Source organism: Medicago truncatula, chromosome 3 (genome assembly GCF_003473485.1).
Source record: "Medicago truncatula cultivar Jemalong A17 chromosome 3, MtrunA17r5.0-ANR, whole genome shotgun sequence".
Taxonomy (NCBI): Eukaryota; Viridiplantae; Streptophyta; class Magnoliopsida; order Fabales; family Fabaceae; genus Medicago; species Medicago truncatula.
In genome coordinates this window covers 35,173,517-35,189,528 of record NC_053044.1, presented here as the reverse complement: position 1 = coordinate 35,189,528, position 16,012 = coordinate 35,173,517, and the positions used below count along the sequence as shown (strand labels likewise).

The window sequence follows — 16,012 nt, the reverse complement described above, 5'->3', positions numbered from 1 at the left end:
TTGAATTTCCAAAATAATCTTTTGTTAAATGAGGTTCATTTATACATTCTTTTTCATACAATTATTAGATGAAGAAATACATAGTTTAATATTACCGAATAGTCTGTAGTATTTTTTGCAACTATAGTCAATGACTTCGATGTCATAGTGTCTTACCCGGCACTTTGATTGTCAACAACTTGACTCAACTTGGTTCAATATTCGGATTGATCTTTGCATATGCTACAAAACTTTAATATCAAAATAAAGATTATTACCCTAAATTAAGTATGGAATATGTTTCTGGTACAATTTGGATCAATTATGAAACAAAAAATTATCAAATCCAAAAATTTAAATGTTTGTGGATCAGTTTAACTTCTAAAAAAAAAAAATTGATTCAATTTATGCAGTTTAGTTTGGATTGATTGTTTGATATCCAAATAACAATTTTTTCAAAAGATCTATTAAAATTTATATCATAAAAGACACTATAAAATCATTTGTTTGTTGTAAACTATAATCTATATATAATATACTAAAAATTAACAATTAGAAATGAAAATAGTCGATTATGATTGAAACACATGAAATAGTTAAAAAAAAATGCATTAAATTTATGTTGTCCATTTGTTTGTTTCGACATCGACTAGTTTGCTTTTGTTCACTTACTTAGTGATTTTTTGATTGTATAGTTTTGAGGTCTTTTTCCGGTCTATTGAGGATCCTCTTTTGGTCGTAATATATGTCTCATTTTTACTTGATAAACAAAATCTAATAAATATCATTGAAAGATTAAAAACTAACAAACAATGACTAAATATCATGTGAGAGTTACACTCACATTAAGCAATTGACACGCATCAAATATTATCATTGTTGTGTAGAAAGAAAAAAAAAATTATCCTTGTGCAAGTTTATAGAGAAATTTTAGAGGTTCTATGCATTAATTAACGATGATATATATATATATATATATATATATATATATATATCCTTTACCGCCTAAGCTTAATGCGCTTTGCTTTTCATAGTATCCACCTTCTGAAAGCGCTTACCGAGTGAAGAAGAAAGAACCGTTTTTAGAACTATATTTATTTTGAGACAGTATTAAGAAATATATGAAACAACAATTTAGTAAAATTAAATATAACTTAGTATATGTGATGTGGCAAAGACGATGCATCATAGAATATGCATGGCTAGAAAGAGAAATAGTGATCACGGACTATACCATAATTGATACTGTCCCACTTCCACTCCGGCACATTTAACGGTGTCAACAACCCTGCAGGCTTCTGATGTTCAACCTTAGACTTTTGACAAGTCAAACATGCATACACAAAATGAGCGACGTCACGTTTCAAACCGGACCACCAAAACAACTTCTTCAGATCATAATACATCTTTGTAGCTCCCGGATGAATACTCAAGCTACTCTTGTGACTTTCCTCTAAAATCAACTTTTTCAATTCGTCATCATCAGGAATGCAAATTCTTCCTCTGAATCTCAACACACCCTGATCATCAACCTTGAAGTCACTATCCTCAGTGCCATTACCAGCAACCATTAAGTCAACAAACTTCACATCCACTTGCTGTGCTTCTCGAATACTATTCAAGAAATCACTATTAATCTTCAGCATCCCCAACTGAACACTCTGAGGTGTCAATTCACAGACAAGGTTCAAGTCTCTAAACTGTTCTAGCAAATCAAATTCTTTCACCATCAAAGCAGACATATGCAGCGTTTTCCTACTCAAAGCATCTGCAACTACATTGGCTTTACCAGGATGTTAATTCAAACCAAAGTCATAATCCTTCAACAGCTCCAACCACCTCCTCTGCCTCATGTTCAATTCCTTCTGATCAAATAAATATTTTAGACTCTTGTGATCACTGAATACTTCAAATCTGGAACCATACAAATAATGCCTCCAAATCTTCAAAATAAAAACCACCGCAGCCAACTCCAGATCATGCGTAGGATAATTCTTTTCATGAATCCTCAACTATCTAGATGCATACGCTACCACCTTACCATCTTGCATCAAAACACCACCCCAAGCCCAACTTGGACGCATCACAATACACAACAAACGGTTCTTCCGGCTTCGGTAGAATCAAAATAGGAGCAGTCGTCAATCTTCGCTTCAACTCATTGAAACTACTCTCACACTGAGAATCCCACACAAACGACTTACCCTTACAGGTCAACTGAGTCAACGGAAGTGCTAACTTCGAAAATTCCTCAATAAACCTGCGGTAGTAACCAGCCAAACCCAATAAGCTTCTGATTTCAGTCACTGACTTCGGAGTCTCCCATTGTGATACTGCATCAAATTTTGATGGATCAACTGCAATACCACTACCATAAATAATGTGGCCAAGAAAACTTACTTCACTTAACCAGAACTCACATTTTGACAACTTAGCATACAACTTCTTTTCTTTCAAAACTTGCAATACAATCTTCAGATGTTCTGCATGCTCTTCTTCAGTCTTTAAATAAATCAGTATGTCATCAATAAATACAACCACGAATTTATCCAGATAAGCATGGAAAATTCAGTTCATATACTCCATAAACACACCAGGCGCATTAGTAACACCGAAAGGCATCACCTTGTATTCATAATGTCCATATCGTGTCCTAAAAGCCGTCTTCTGCATATCCTCATCCTTCACCTTGATTTGATGGTAACCTGACCTCAAGTCAATCTTACTGAAAACCTTTGCACCCACTAACTGGTCCATCAAGTCGTCAACCCTCGGAAGTGGATACCTGTTCTTTATCGTAACTTTGTTCAACTGACGATAGTCAATGCACAGCCTCATGCTACCGTCCTTCTTCTTTACCAACTATATCGGCGCTCCCCACGGTGAAACACTGGGTCTTACAAACTTCTTATCAAGCAAGTCTTCCAACTGTTTCGTCAATTCAGCTAACTCAGAAGCTGACATGCGATAAGGTGCCATCGACACCGGCTTCGTTCCCGGAACAAGGTCAATTGAAAGTTCAACCTCCCTTTCTGGTGGCACATCTAGAATCTCATCCGGAAAAACTTCAGGAAACTCATTCACCACCGGTAACCTGTCAATCACAACTTGATTTTCTAACGACAAAGATGCCATCAAAGAAAACATAAGAATTCCATCGCGCTCCAATTGCTTCAACTGTTTAGTAGTTAGGAATTCTGCAACACTCTCTTCTTCCGCAGAAGAAAAATGCACCGTCTTGCTAAAACAATTGATATGAACTCGGTTATACTCTAATCAGTTCATCCCAAAAATAACATCCATTCCCGTCAACGGTAAACACACTAAGTCGACTTCAAAGTCTCTACCAAACATAGACAACGGACACCTTAGACACACAAGAGAAGTAGTTACTGAACCCTTAGCTGAAGTTTCAACAACCATTTCTCCTTTCATATCAGATACAACCAGACCCGACTTATAAGCACATTCAATAGCAATGAAACAATGAGTAGCACCAATATCTATAATAGCAATTAAAGGAGTACTATTAAAGAAACAAGTACCTCTGATAAGTCGATCCTCACTAGTGGTTTGCGTACCAGTCAGAGCAAACACCTTACCACCAGTCCTAACCTTCTTCGGCTGCGTACACTGTGAACTGATATGGCCCTCCTCATTGCAGTTATAACAAACAACATCACCACTCTTGCAGTCAGCTAGAGTGTGTCCCTTCTAACCACACCTGAAACACTTCTTCTCATCTTTGGTACAAACATTACTCTTGTGGCCTTTCTCACCACACTTGTAACAAACGATCTCAGCAGAAGCATTTCTCCTATTGGGCCTCCTCTCATCATTCAACTTCTGCTTCCCTTTGTCAGCAGGAGCACTATACGGCTTCGGACGACTCTGCTGTCCTTTGCTCCTTCGATCACTCATCACCTTATAATGAGCTTTCGTGTCCTCCTCATAGATTCTGCAGCTACTTACCAATTCAGAGAAGTTTCTGATCTTCTGATACCCAATGGCTCTCTTGATGTCAGCTCTCAAGCCATTCTCAAACTTTATACATTTGGAGAATTCAGCTGTCTTCGTAGTATAATGAGGGTAGAACTTTGCAAGTTCCACGAACTTAGCAGCATACTCTGTGACAAACATGTCACCCTGCTTCAGCTCCAGAAATTCAATTTCCTTCTTTCCTCGGACATCTTTCAGGAAGTACCTATTCAGAAATTCTCTCCTGAATACAGCCCAAGTTACCGCAGCTCCATCATGCTCCAGCACAGGTAACAAACTTACTCACCAGTCATCAGCCTCCTCAGCTAACATGTGCATCCTGAACCACACCTTTTGCACCTCTGAACATTGCATGACCCTGAAAATCCTTTCAACTTCCTTAAGCCACTTCTGGGCACCGTCAGGATCATACCTTCCCTTGAATGCTGGTGGATGATTCCTCAAAAAGGTCTCCAGCATCCTCACTTCACCATTACCAGCAGCAGCGTTCGGTTGCTGTTGTACAGCTTGAGCTACAGCCTCAAGTGCAGCAGCAATAGCAGCATCATTACGACTAGCCATTTCAAAGTTCTACATAAGAAACAACAATTCAGAACAACAACAAAGACAACATTAGAGTTGACACTCTATCCTAGGTGGCTCAACACGACTCTACTACTTGGCCGGACGGACCAACCTGCTCTGATACCAATTGTAACACCCCGTTACCCAAAATCAATTAAACAGTAAATAAATCATGCATCAGAGTAATTCCCAAACGGGCATGTCACACTACACTTTCAAAATTTCTTAAATAGCATATAAAACTATTTAATAAACAACCAACTTTAATTGTTTCATCAAAATCTTGCAGCGGAATATTTATCAATTTAAATAACAGCATCATCCAACATATTAATTCTCCAATAGTTAAATCGTGGCATGAAAGCCTCAACGACATAAATTCAACAAACAACCGAAGGGCTACATCATCAAGTTCCAAAAATTGATACATAAGGAATGAAAACAATAAATAAATCCCATCCCGTACGTATTAGAGCCCTAGACACTTTGAGCCACCACCTACTACTCAGGATCACCTGCAAGTTACCCATAGGAAGGACAACATTTTCAAGCAGAAGGGGTGAGATTCACAACAATAAATATAGATAATAAATTCATCAATTTGAATCTAACACCCTATCATAATATTAATTCACCAGCGTATATATATATCATCATCATCATATATGTATAAATATATACTTCATCAAACAACATCATCATCATCAATATGGCAATTACATCCAACAACACCGACTCATGCAAATGACATGACAACACAGCTAAGACAATACCCTAGACTCCTCAATAAATGCAAATATGCATGTGGTACCATATTCAGGGCCGAAGCCCTCACCGCTAATCGAATGGTTAAAGCATTCTTTTTCAGGACATGAGTCCTCACCGCTAAACACCGCTTTAAACAACAAAGTGTTCCACCGCTTTGAACGACAAGGCGTTCCAGAGCCGAAGCCCTCCCGCTTTTATGTTTATGCAACTGACCCACTTGTGTATATCTACATACAACTCAACCATACATATATGTATATATGACTCACAACACCACAATGCAACAACATGTATGACTTAATTAAATAAAGCATACATCTCAGTCAACAACAAATCATTATAATCAATCCAACAATTTATATAATTTATTTAAGTGTAATTATACATAAATCATCACTCAACAATTAATCATGCTCTTGGTAAATAATATAGTCATATATAATCATAAGCACATCCAAAAGAATCAACCAAACAATGCGTACGACTGAGTATACAAAACTCCAAAACACTATTCAATCCTGGGCACTCTCGCCAGGCGAAATCAACGAAAATTGGCTTCTCGCCATGGCGAGCCAATGGCGAACAAAAGGCAAAAAGCTACTAGGCACTTTCGCCAGGGCGAGCAAAAGGCGAAGGGATGGCGAACTAAGTCAGTGTTCTCGGGAAACTTTATGGACACTTTCGCCAGGGCGGACCAATGGCGAGGGAAATGGCGAAATTTCGCCAGGCGAAAATGGTTTCGCCAGGGCGAGTCGTGACAGTTCCAGAATCGTGAATTTGCAGTTTTTCACCAAAAACCCCAATTTTTCCAATTCAAACCCCAAAACAGGTTACAGTAATGTTATGCAATCCTAAAATCGGCCTGAACACAATCTAAGTTCAATTAACATGGTTCCTATACATTTTCAATTCAAGAAATCGAAATCAAAACCCATTTTCCCCAATTCACCAAAACCCTCTTCGTTAGAATCAGAATCAGAATTAAATCTATACTATTGAAAGTAAACCTCACCCTTACCCTAGATTTGCAGAAAGAATTGCACAGCAAAAAAATCGGTTCTTGGCTCTACTTGCTCTTCTCTCCCTTGTTCTTGGTTTTCTCTCCCAAAACTTATTTCACGTAAAAAAAAAACGTTTTCTGACTTTTCTCTTTTCTTAACTCCCAAAAAGTAACTTCTCTTTCTTTCATTAAACTTCCCTTAATTCTATTAATTAATAATTAACTCCCCACACTCCAAAATAACCCTATTTCTCACTTATTCTAATTATTATTAAAATAAACTATATAATAAAATATAACACACCACATAAATCACCAATATTATTTAAAATCATATAAAGACTCTAAATAAATCCAAAATAAATAAATTAACGACTAGGGCGTTACAACTCTCCCCAACTTAGAGAATTTCGTCCTCGAAATCTTACCTCAAACAAACAACTCTGGATACGACTCCCGCATCCTACTCTCCAGCTCCCAAGTCAAACTTTCACCAGTCGCTCCGTCCCAAACGACTCTCACAGGGGGTATCTCCTTGCCTCTCAACGTCTTCACTTTCCGATCATCAATCCTCACCGGTAAAGTCTCTACCGTAAGGTTGTCTCTTACTTGCACATCATCTCTCGGAATAACATGCGAAGGATCCGCTACATACTTCCGAAGTTGCGACACATGAAACACATCATGCAAGTTCGAAAGATGTGGTGTCAAACCAACTCTATATGCCACTGTTCCAACCCTTTCTGATATCTGATATGTTTTCTGACTTTTCTCTTTTCTTAACTCCCAAAAAGTAACTTCTCTTTCTTTCATTAAACTCCCCTTAATTCTATTAATTAATAATTAACTCTCCACACTCCAAAATAACCCTATTTCTCACTTATTCTAATTATTATTAAAATAAACTATATAATAAAATATAACACACCACATAAATCACCAATATTATTTAAAATCATATAAAGACTCTAAATAAATCCAAAATAAATAAATTAACGACTAGGGCGTTACATTTTCCATGATTAGAACAAAAACCAAAACAACCTACATAAGTAACAAAAAAAGGGAAATAGAGTTAAACATCATGAACAAACATGCAAAAAAGACATAATCGCATATTAGAAATTATATAAAATAAAAACTCACAACCCCATTAAGTTCTTCAACTATTTTGAACTAAAGCTAAAAAAAATTAAAAACAAAAATTAACAAATGATGAATCGAGCAAATTGATTGGTTCAAAACTACAGTACCTTGAAAACCCAATTTCAACAGCAAGCAAAATCAAATGAAGGCAAGCCACCAAATTTATTCATCTATGTATCTATAGCAAGCAAAGTATAACGAATCATTAATCATTACCTTAACTTTGTTTGATACAGGATTCTTTTTTCGCTCTCAATCTTTATCACAGCGATTTCGGGTGAAGTTGCGGAATTAAAAATTGAACGGTGGAGAAGCTTCTAACAGCGACACTGGCGCGATGAAGAGCGAATCTGACGCGGTGATTAACAAGGGTGGTGCAACTCCGACGCGGTTAAGAGCATATTCTGACGCGGTGGTCAACGATGATGCATTTACTTTAGAGGGTCGAAATGAAGGCAGAAGAAGAAAAGGGATTTTGTGTGTTTTTGAAGAAGATGAGGAATGTAGAGAAAGAAGGGTTAGGTCAGAGCCATTGTTTCCAATAAGATGGATATGCAACACTTTATTGGAAACCGATAACATTAATTATTTGTCATTTACAATGCACCGTAAACTTGAATTTGAATTGTGATTTGTGCTAGCCAGCAGCAAGATCAGATCTATGGCTGATAAATAAGTGGCGCCCAAAGGTGTAGATCCAAGGGCTAGGATTGTTTGGCGCCTAAAAAAGTAGAATTAGGGTTTGGAGTGTAAGTTGGAGTGTTAACTAGGACTAGGACTTTTACCCGTGCTAACGCCCGGGACATTAAAAATGAAGAAGCAAAAAAAGTTCCGATATTATTCATTACATAAAAAATAAAATAAATAAACATAAAAAGTATTTAAGGCCATACAAAATATTGGGTCACACATTTTCGAATATTTCCTTATAAACTACATTTGAAGTGGTGCTGATACAATCCCCATTGTCATATGTTAATAATAATCTTCAGACCATCCCTTGATGTAACACGTGATATTGCAACATATAGCTGCCCATGTGAGAAGACTGATTGTGGAAGATAGATGTCAACTTGCTTAAGTGATCGTCCCTGACTTTTGTTTATAGTGATTGCAAAACACAAAGCTATAGAAAACTGTCTGCGTTGAAATTTGAAAGGAATTCTGGTATCAGATGGTGTCAATGACAATCTCGGTATGTAGACCTTCTCTCCAACATTGCTTCCTGATATTACCCTCCCTTCAATAACATATCTTCCCATCTTAGTGACCATTAGTCGAGTACCATTACACAAACCAGCTATTATGTCCAAATTTCTCAACAACATAATAGGAACTCCAACTTTCAAAGTAATAGGAAGACCCGATGAATTGATTGTGTTCAAGAATTCTGGTGTGTGGATATCATCTGGCCTATTGACTGATGCGGTATCTGCTATTAGAGAATCACAACTCAAATATGTCCTTTCTTCGCCGGGAATGAGAGACAGAACATAGTTATTAACTCAAATATGTCATTTCTCACTTTGTTTCATGATAGTTTCTTTTCCTTAAATAGAAGTGGTTAAAATTCTATCTGCAACACCATAAAAAGGATCAACGATGCCTCTTCATAGAGGCAACCAAAGAGGAAAATGTTTCATGATAGTTTCTTTTCCTTAAATAGAAGTGGTTAAAATTTTATCTGCAACACCATAAAAAGGATCAACGATGCCTCTTCATAGAGGCAACCAAAGAGGGAAAATGGGACACATAATGAACATGAGAGGATACATCCATTTCAAGCGTGGTTGCTAGCCTATTGCACTATAAATAAATATATGCCAAGAAACAAAAAGGACACCAGAACATAACATAAAAAAAAATTATATATGGGCAAAGTCTTGGTAATTAGACCATTTTAAATTCATATTTAGAGTCAGTTTTGAAACATATATGTCACTTATAAATATAATGGTAAAAGAACTTTCATTATTCACTAAGATAAGAAGTGAAATATAAAAAAACACACTGCCATCATTCCGGTTTCAAATCTAAGTAATATAACCATGACAACAGCCCAACATTCAATTGGATAACTAATCAAGCAATGATAACAAACAAAAATGAATAGATATATATAATATACGTAAATGAAATTGTCTACTCTATGAATGAATTAAGTCTAATCCCTTATAGGCTAAGGACATATACGTAATGGAACAATATCAGCCACAAAAACATTGAACAAAAAATTGAAGATGGAGTAAGCAATAGTAGTTAACAGCAATTAGCATTCTCGATTGCTACATATTAGACACAAAAACGTTGAACAAAAATTGAAGATGGAGTAAGCAATAGTAGTTATCATCATTCTATATTGCTACATACAAATGAAATGCAGTAAGAATTAAATAGAGCAGCTTCTTAATATAATCCTTGCCAACATATATAATGTATACATAATTGCCTTCTAATGAACCTAAAAAAAATAAGAAAGAGGCATACAGCTTCAGATATCGAATTGTGTGTAAGAACAATCAGAACACAATTGAAATTAGTTAGAAAATGAAACCTCAATAATACAGTCATATTAATGCAATCACCATTTTCGTCGGTCATCAAAATTTCAAGCCCACTTCTTGATGTAACTCTTGAGATTGCAACATATAGTTGACCATGGGAGAAGACCGACTGTGGAAGATATCTTACTCCAGGGATAAGCAATGCCACTATACCGCTTGAAGCAACGGTCAACACAATTTCCCCTATTGAGCGCAATGCAGATGACATCACTCTCCATAGAAAAGTGTTACCTGTCAAATAATTTTAATACACTTTCAGCATCTTTTAAACAAATATCAACGTTTGCAAGCTATAAGAATTTATAACTTGAACCGGAAAAAATAAACCTCCCCACTAATAGTACTGCATTATATAAATATGTTGAACTACCGACAATTTATTTTTATTTCTCAATCAAGCAAGCTTCAATAAAAAGAGTTCCAGCGGCTCATAAATAGGCACAATCATGTTTACTATGTTTTGAAACTTATAATGATGTGAGAGTTAGTAAGTTGGTATAAAACTATTATTATAACACACTGGCTGATACGATGCCGCAGACGACAACGGCGAAGGTGATGTCGGAATCGATATCATTGGTGAAGGGCGACGACAGGAGAGAGCTGCGGCAACGGCATATAATTTTGTTTGAATGTCTGAGAGTGAGGTGGAAGATGAACAACTCAAAGGGCGAAGAGATTTTTTTTGAGTAAAAGCAATTTGAATTCCAACACATAAAGAAGGAATAATGGAAGAGGAGAGAAAAGAACTTAAAAATGAAGGAGAAAGAGGTGGACATCGATAAGTGTGGAGTCAATTTGAGAATTGGAGGATAATTAATGAGTCAAAACTTGAATAAGTGCATAGGAAATATACATCAAATTTGAAAGTTTGACTCAGATTAGATCAAAGGATGAGATGCATGCTTAGCCAAATGATGAGATTCAACGGCCTCCCTTATTTTGGAGCCAAAACCATTTAGGTTTAGGGTTTGCAAAGTCATTAGCAATGTTAATAAAGATTAGATATAAGTATGATTAGGAATAAGTTAGATAGATAAGTTAGATTAGATTAGATTAGATAACCCAAATAAAATGTATTTTTAGAAGAAAAAGATATGACGTGTGAGAAAAGCAAGAATCCTTAAAATTTTATCAAGTAATTGGGCCCTTCTTTGAAAAATCAGATTTTTAATCAAAAAGCCCAACCCCTTCTATGCTGTCCTTCTATGCTGTCTGTCCCTAACCTAGAGACGAGGGTAAAGAAGGGAACGAAAATTCAAGGATGGAAGCTTTGTGGGGCTAAAATCCATAAATTTCAGTTTGAAGGATAGCACTGAATCGGGGTGGAAATTTCTGAACGCGGTAACCAAACACGAAGCACGCGGTGATATTGTGATCTCCAAGAAGAAGAGGGTGAGTTTGCCTTAATCTCCGAAGTTTCAGATTTTATTTTTGTTTGTATTTTGAAGTTTCTCGTTTTTGCCCTTTGCTTGGTCTGTTTTTCTGTATATCCTCTCTCCAGGCAATGGCAACACCACCAACTACACACGTTGATGATGATGATGCTGGATCGCATGGAGAAGTAGCGTGAGTATTTTATTTTCTTTTTCTTGTCAATAGTTGGCTAAATAGGACATTCCTTTATACATACAATTCAAGATTTCTCATACATATGGAGAGAAATGATTGTGCTTACAAATTACCTTCTATTAATTCAATCACACTTAATTTATTTTAGAAAAACATGTTATGTTATGCAGCCCGTGATTTAGAAAGAGTTAATCCAAATTGTGACCCTTGAATCTAATATTAATTAATGATTATGATTAATTATTTGTTGACATGCTATGGATTCATGCAGATATATATTTTTGGCATGAATTCTAGAGAAAGTTTTTGTAATTTCTACATGCATGTTGTGGCTTTGTTTATATTGGTGGCAAAAATTATGCATGTTGTGGTTTTAAAGTTTTTTATTCATTTATTAAAAAAAAGTTTTTTTATTCGTTATACCAAATGTACTTGTTCTGTAGTATCCTATAGTATTAAACACTTCCCTTTTTATAGTTTGTGCACGAAATAATATCTTAAGTGGTTTGTTTATCAGTACTTGTTCTGCATTATCTTATAGTATTAAACACTCCCCTTTTTATAGTTTGTACACGAAGTAATATCTTAAGTGGTTTGTTTATCGGTTGTGTCGGTGTACTTGTTATGTATTATCTTACTTGCAAGTGTCCACATCTGCTTATGTTTCACAATTCCTAAAAATGCCATCGTTTTATATATCGACTCTAAACAGAGGCAATGAGACACAGGGAAGGGTCGATGCGTTGTCAGTGGAGGCAAGACTGGATGCTGGTTCTGCCAATTCAGACCAAAAGGTTTTTTTTTTATCTTTCCTTATTTGATTTTGTTCTAATGAAAGCTTATTTGATTTTGTTCTCTAATGAAAACTCATTACCTTTTTTCTAGTTAACTTTGACCTTGTAATATTGTGATTAGGGTGCAAATAATATTGCAAAACGTTCTCAAGAAAGGATAGGAAGTGCATTCACACGAAACAGTTTACCTCAAGATTTTGATGATCAAGAGATATTGTATGAAACTTGCACTGTTTCTAATGCATCACAATTATCGGTTTTGGCACCCAAGTTGCAGAGCCTAAGAATTAAGGACTGCGAATCATTGGATGTCCTCCCAGATGATTTGCTAGATGGATCAACCAGTCTTAAAGAATTGAAATTGATGAATTGTTCTGATCTAAGGTCCATCCCTTACCCTCCATCCCTGACTGAACTTTACATAAGCAAGTGTAGAAATTTTGAATTACTCCGATCGTCAAAATCAAGAGAGAATCTTTCCTTTATTCACAGATTGTTCATTGGGAATAGTTGTGATTCTCTCACTACCTTGACCTTAGATTTGTTCCCTAAACTCAAGATTCTTTTTATATGGAACTGTCCCAATCTAGTATCTTTTGATGTTACAGGGGTGCATAAGGGTGATTTTCCATTGGAATGTTTTGAAATAAGAGATTGCCCTGGATTGACGTCTTTCCCAGATGAAGGATTTCATACACCAAACCTACGTGCCTTCACCCTTTCCAATTGCAAGAATCTTAAAAAATTCCCCAATTTTATTGCCTCTCTCACATCTCTCCTCACATTATTTGTACTTAGATGTCCACATATTGAATGTTTTCCACATGGTGGTTTTCCTTCAAGCTTAATTCTAATCTCTATTGCATATTGTAACAAGCTTACATCACAAAAGGAATGGGGATTGGAAAATCTAAAATCTCTGACTACATTTAATATTGAAGGTGGATGTATAGGTCTGGAGTCATTTCCAGAGGAAAATCTTCTTCCCAGAAACATTATCTCTCTACACATCAGCAATTTAAAGAGTCTCAAGAAGCTGGACGACAAGGGCTTTCAACAACTTAATGCTCTTTGCACACTTAAAATTGATCGTTGCGACGTTCTGCAGTACTTGCCTGAACAGGGGCTTCCTTCCTCCCTAAATCAGCTCAATATCAGGGATTGCCCAGTGTTGACTCCAAGACTTAAACCCGAGACAGGAAAGTACTGGTGCAAGGTGGCTCATATTCCTCATATAGAAATTGATGACAAGAAAGTTGGGCAACCTTGGTATAGATATTGATGACCAAAAAGTGTTTGGGTCTGTGGACTAAAACACCAAAACTAGGCAAAATAATCATGTTACTTCTGTACTCTACCCAACTTTGCAGATTAATATTCGTTTCACTTTTTAACTATAGCTCTACTATTTTTGTGCATTTCCATAGCACAAAAGAGACCAATGGTTTAAATTTATCACTTACTACTATATCACAAGCATTGACCATGTATCTAACATTTTCTGCATATTCCATGATAAGATTGCTTGTGTGTCATACATATGATGTTATGTGTTCATTATGTACTTTGTTAGCACTAGCGGTCTGCAAAGGCAGAAGTAATAGAAAATAACGAGTAGATGTGTAATTTGTTCTAATCTTTTGGTAGTTAGTAACTCTAACTAGAAAATTATTGGTCTTCTACTTAAGCTTCCTTCAGTATCTGGTTATTTAACCTTTAATTTGATCTATTTTGGCTTTCATGAAAATATTTAGGGCCCGTTTGTTATATTTTTAAAAAAAATAGATTTTGGTAGTGTAATATGTTTTTGTTATAATTTTTTTAACAAAGAAATTTTCAAGAAAAACTTCAAATATCTTATCTTAAAATGTCATTCTAAGTATTTCAACATTTTAAATAGTGTCTTTAGAGCATTCGTTCGTTACCATAATTTTTTGGAAAATGTTAACGAGTGCTCTGGAGTAGGGGTGTTCATGTCCAATCCAATCTAATGCAAATCACAAAAACCGAATCGAAAAACCAAAAATCGAAAAAAATAACCGTAATTTTAAATAAATTGGATTGATTTTCGGTTCCCTTTGTATGTATATTATTATATGAAATTTTTATAAATGTTTCCTTAATTTACAATCTTTAATAATGTTGATTTTTTTTTCTTTCTTTTAAGAAATATTATTAAATTATGATTTTGTAACTATTTTACTTAACCTACTATTTTATTTTCTACTTATTTCATCTTTTTTGTAACCTTATATTTATATGAAATGTCATAAAATAATATATTTTTTTAAGAGAAAATGAAAAATTATAAAGCAATGAAAACTGAAAACCAATCCAATCCGAACTGAAAAATTTTGTGGATCAGATTGAATTAGATTTGATTTTAAAACCAAACCAATTGGATGAACAAATAACAAAACCCAAGTAATTGGATCGGATGGTTTTTCCTCCCAAAACCAAATCAATTCAATCCGCGAACACCCCTACTCTGGTGTATTTTTTAAGGACAAAAAATAATAAGTATTTATGAAAATGCATGTAATCAATGTATTAGAAATCAAAATATATGGCTTTTTAAACAATAATTACTTATTTTATAATGTTTAAAGAGTGTCTCGAAAGTACTCGTTAACAAAATCCTACTTTTTTTTACTAAACTTTGAGAATAATTAGCTTTTTAATTTTTTCCGATTCAACTCTCTTTCATAATGAATTAGTGCTCCTTGAAGAAAAAGAAAAAAAAAGAGAATAATTAGTCGCTTTAATTTTTTTTCCAATTCAACTTTTTCATAATGACAAATCATGATCAAATTACAGTGGATTATATTTTTTTTTAAGGATAATTACGTTGGATTATTGTTCTCTTTTTTCTTTTTTTGTCAAATAGTCTAGTGGCTAAAATTCACCTTTTTAAGGTGAATAAGTGGGGTGTCCGAAGTTCAAACCCCAACCTCTACGTATAACAATGCATGTCCCTACAAACTGAGCTATGCTCACGGGACAAAAAAATTAAAGTACTTTTATTCGAGTAACTCATATGTTTATATGCAATCCCACAAAGCAAAAGAAACGACAAATAAGAAAAGAAGCATGGTAAGACACTTAAAAAAACTTTATATTTTTGAGGGAAAAAACCACTTTATTGTTTTTTTTTATAGCAAAAACCACTTTATTGTTAGTTAAAGTACATAGTCATAAATTAAATTGTTTCGATTGTCCTTAGGACTACTCATCAAAAAAACTGATCGCTAAACTATACATACAGAAACTTTAATTTCATCACGATAATAATATAATTTACATATAAATCGACATGTTGCACCGACTTATATTCGAATAGAGCGCTAGCTGCTAATAACAGAACGCACCATATGCGTAACGTTTATCGATCAATTCTTAAACAACAAAAAAAGTTGTGTGAAACTATATATTTATCAGTGTTGTACTAATTAACCTCACTCATCTTTATTTAGCTGTTGTCGTTACCTTAACTTTTCCTTCTTGGAATTATTGCGGTTGAAAAATGGGAACCGAGCGACCGAGAGGGTTTAAGAGAGAGGATCGCGACGGGCAGTGGTACACCCACAGGCAGTCGCGCCGGTCTGATTCACCGGCAGTGAGGAACA

At 35.2% G+C, this 16,012-nt stretch overlaps 1 protein-coding gene across 1 annotated transcript; it reads left to right on the top strand.

The window, feature by feature from the left end:
- Positions 1-11,306: 11,306 nt before the first annotated feature.
- On the top strand, positions 11,307-14,035 carry LOC11411268 (putative disease resistance protein At3g14460). Its single transcript, XM_039831430.1, has 4 exons — positions 11,307-11,415; positions 11,525-11,589; positions 12,305-12,386; positions 12,508-14,035. Exons 2-4 carry the CDS (start codon positions 11,528-11,530, stop codon positions 13,666-13,668), a joined length of 1,305 nt encoding a protein of 434 aa, XP_039687364.1. The 5' UTR covers positions 11,307-11,415; positions 11,525-11,527; the 3' UTR covers positions 13,669-14,035.
- Positions 14,036-16,012: the final 1,977 nt, after the last annotated feature.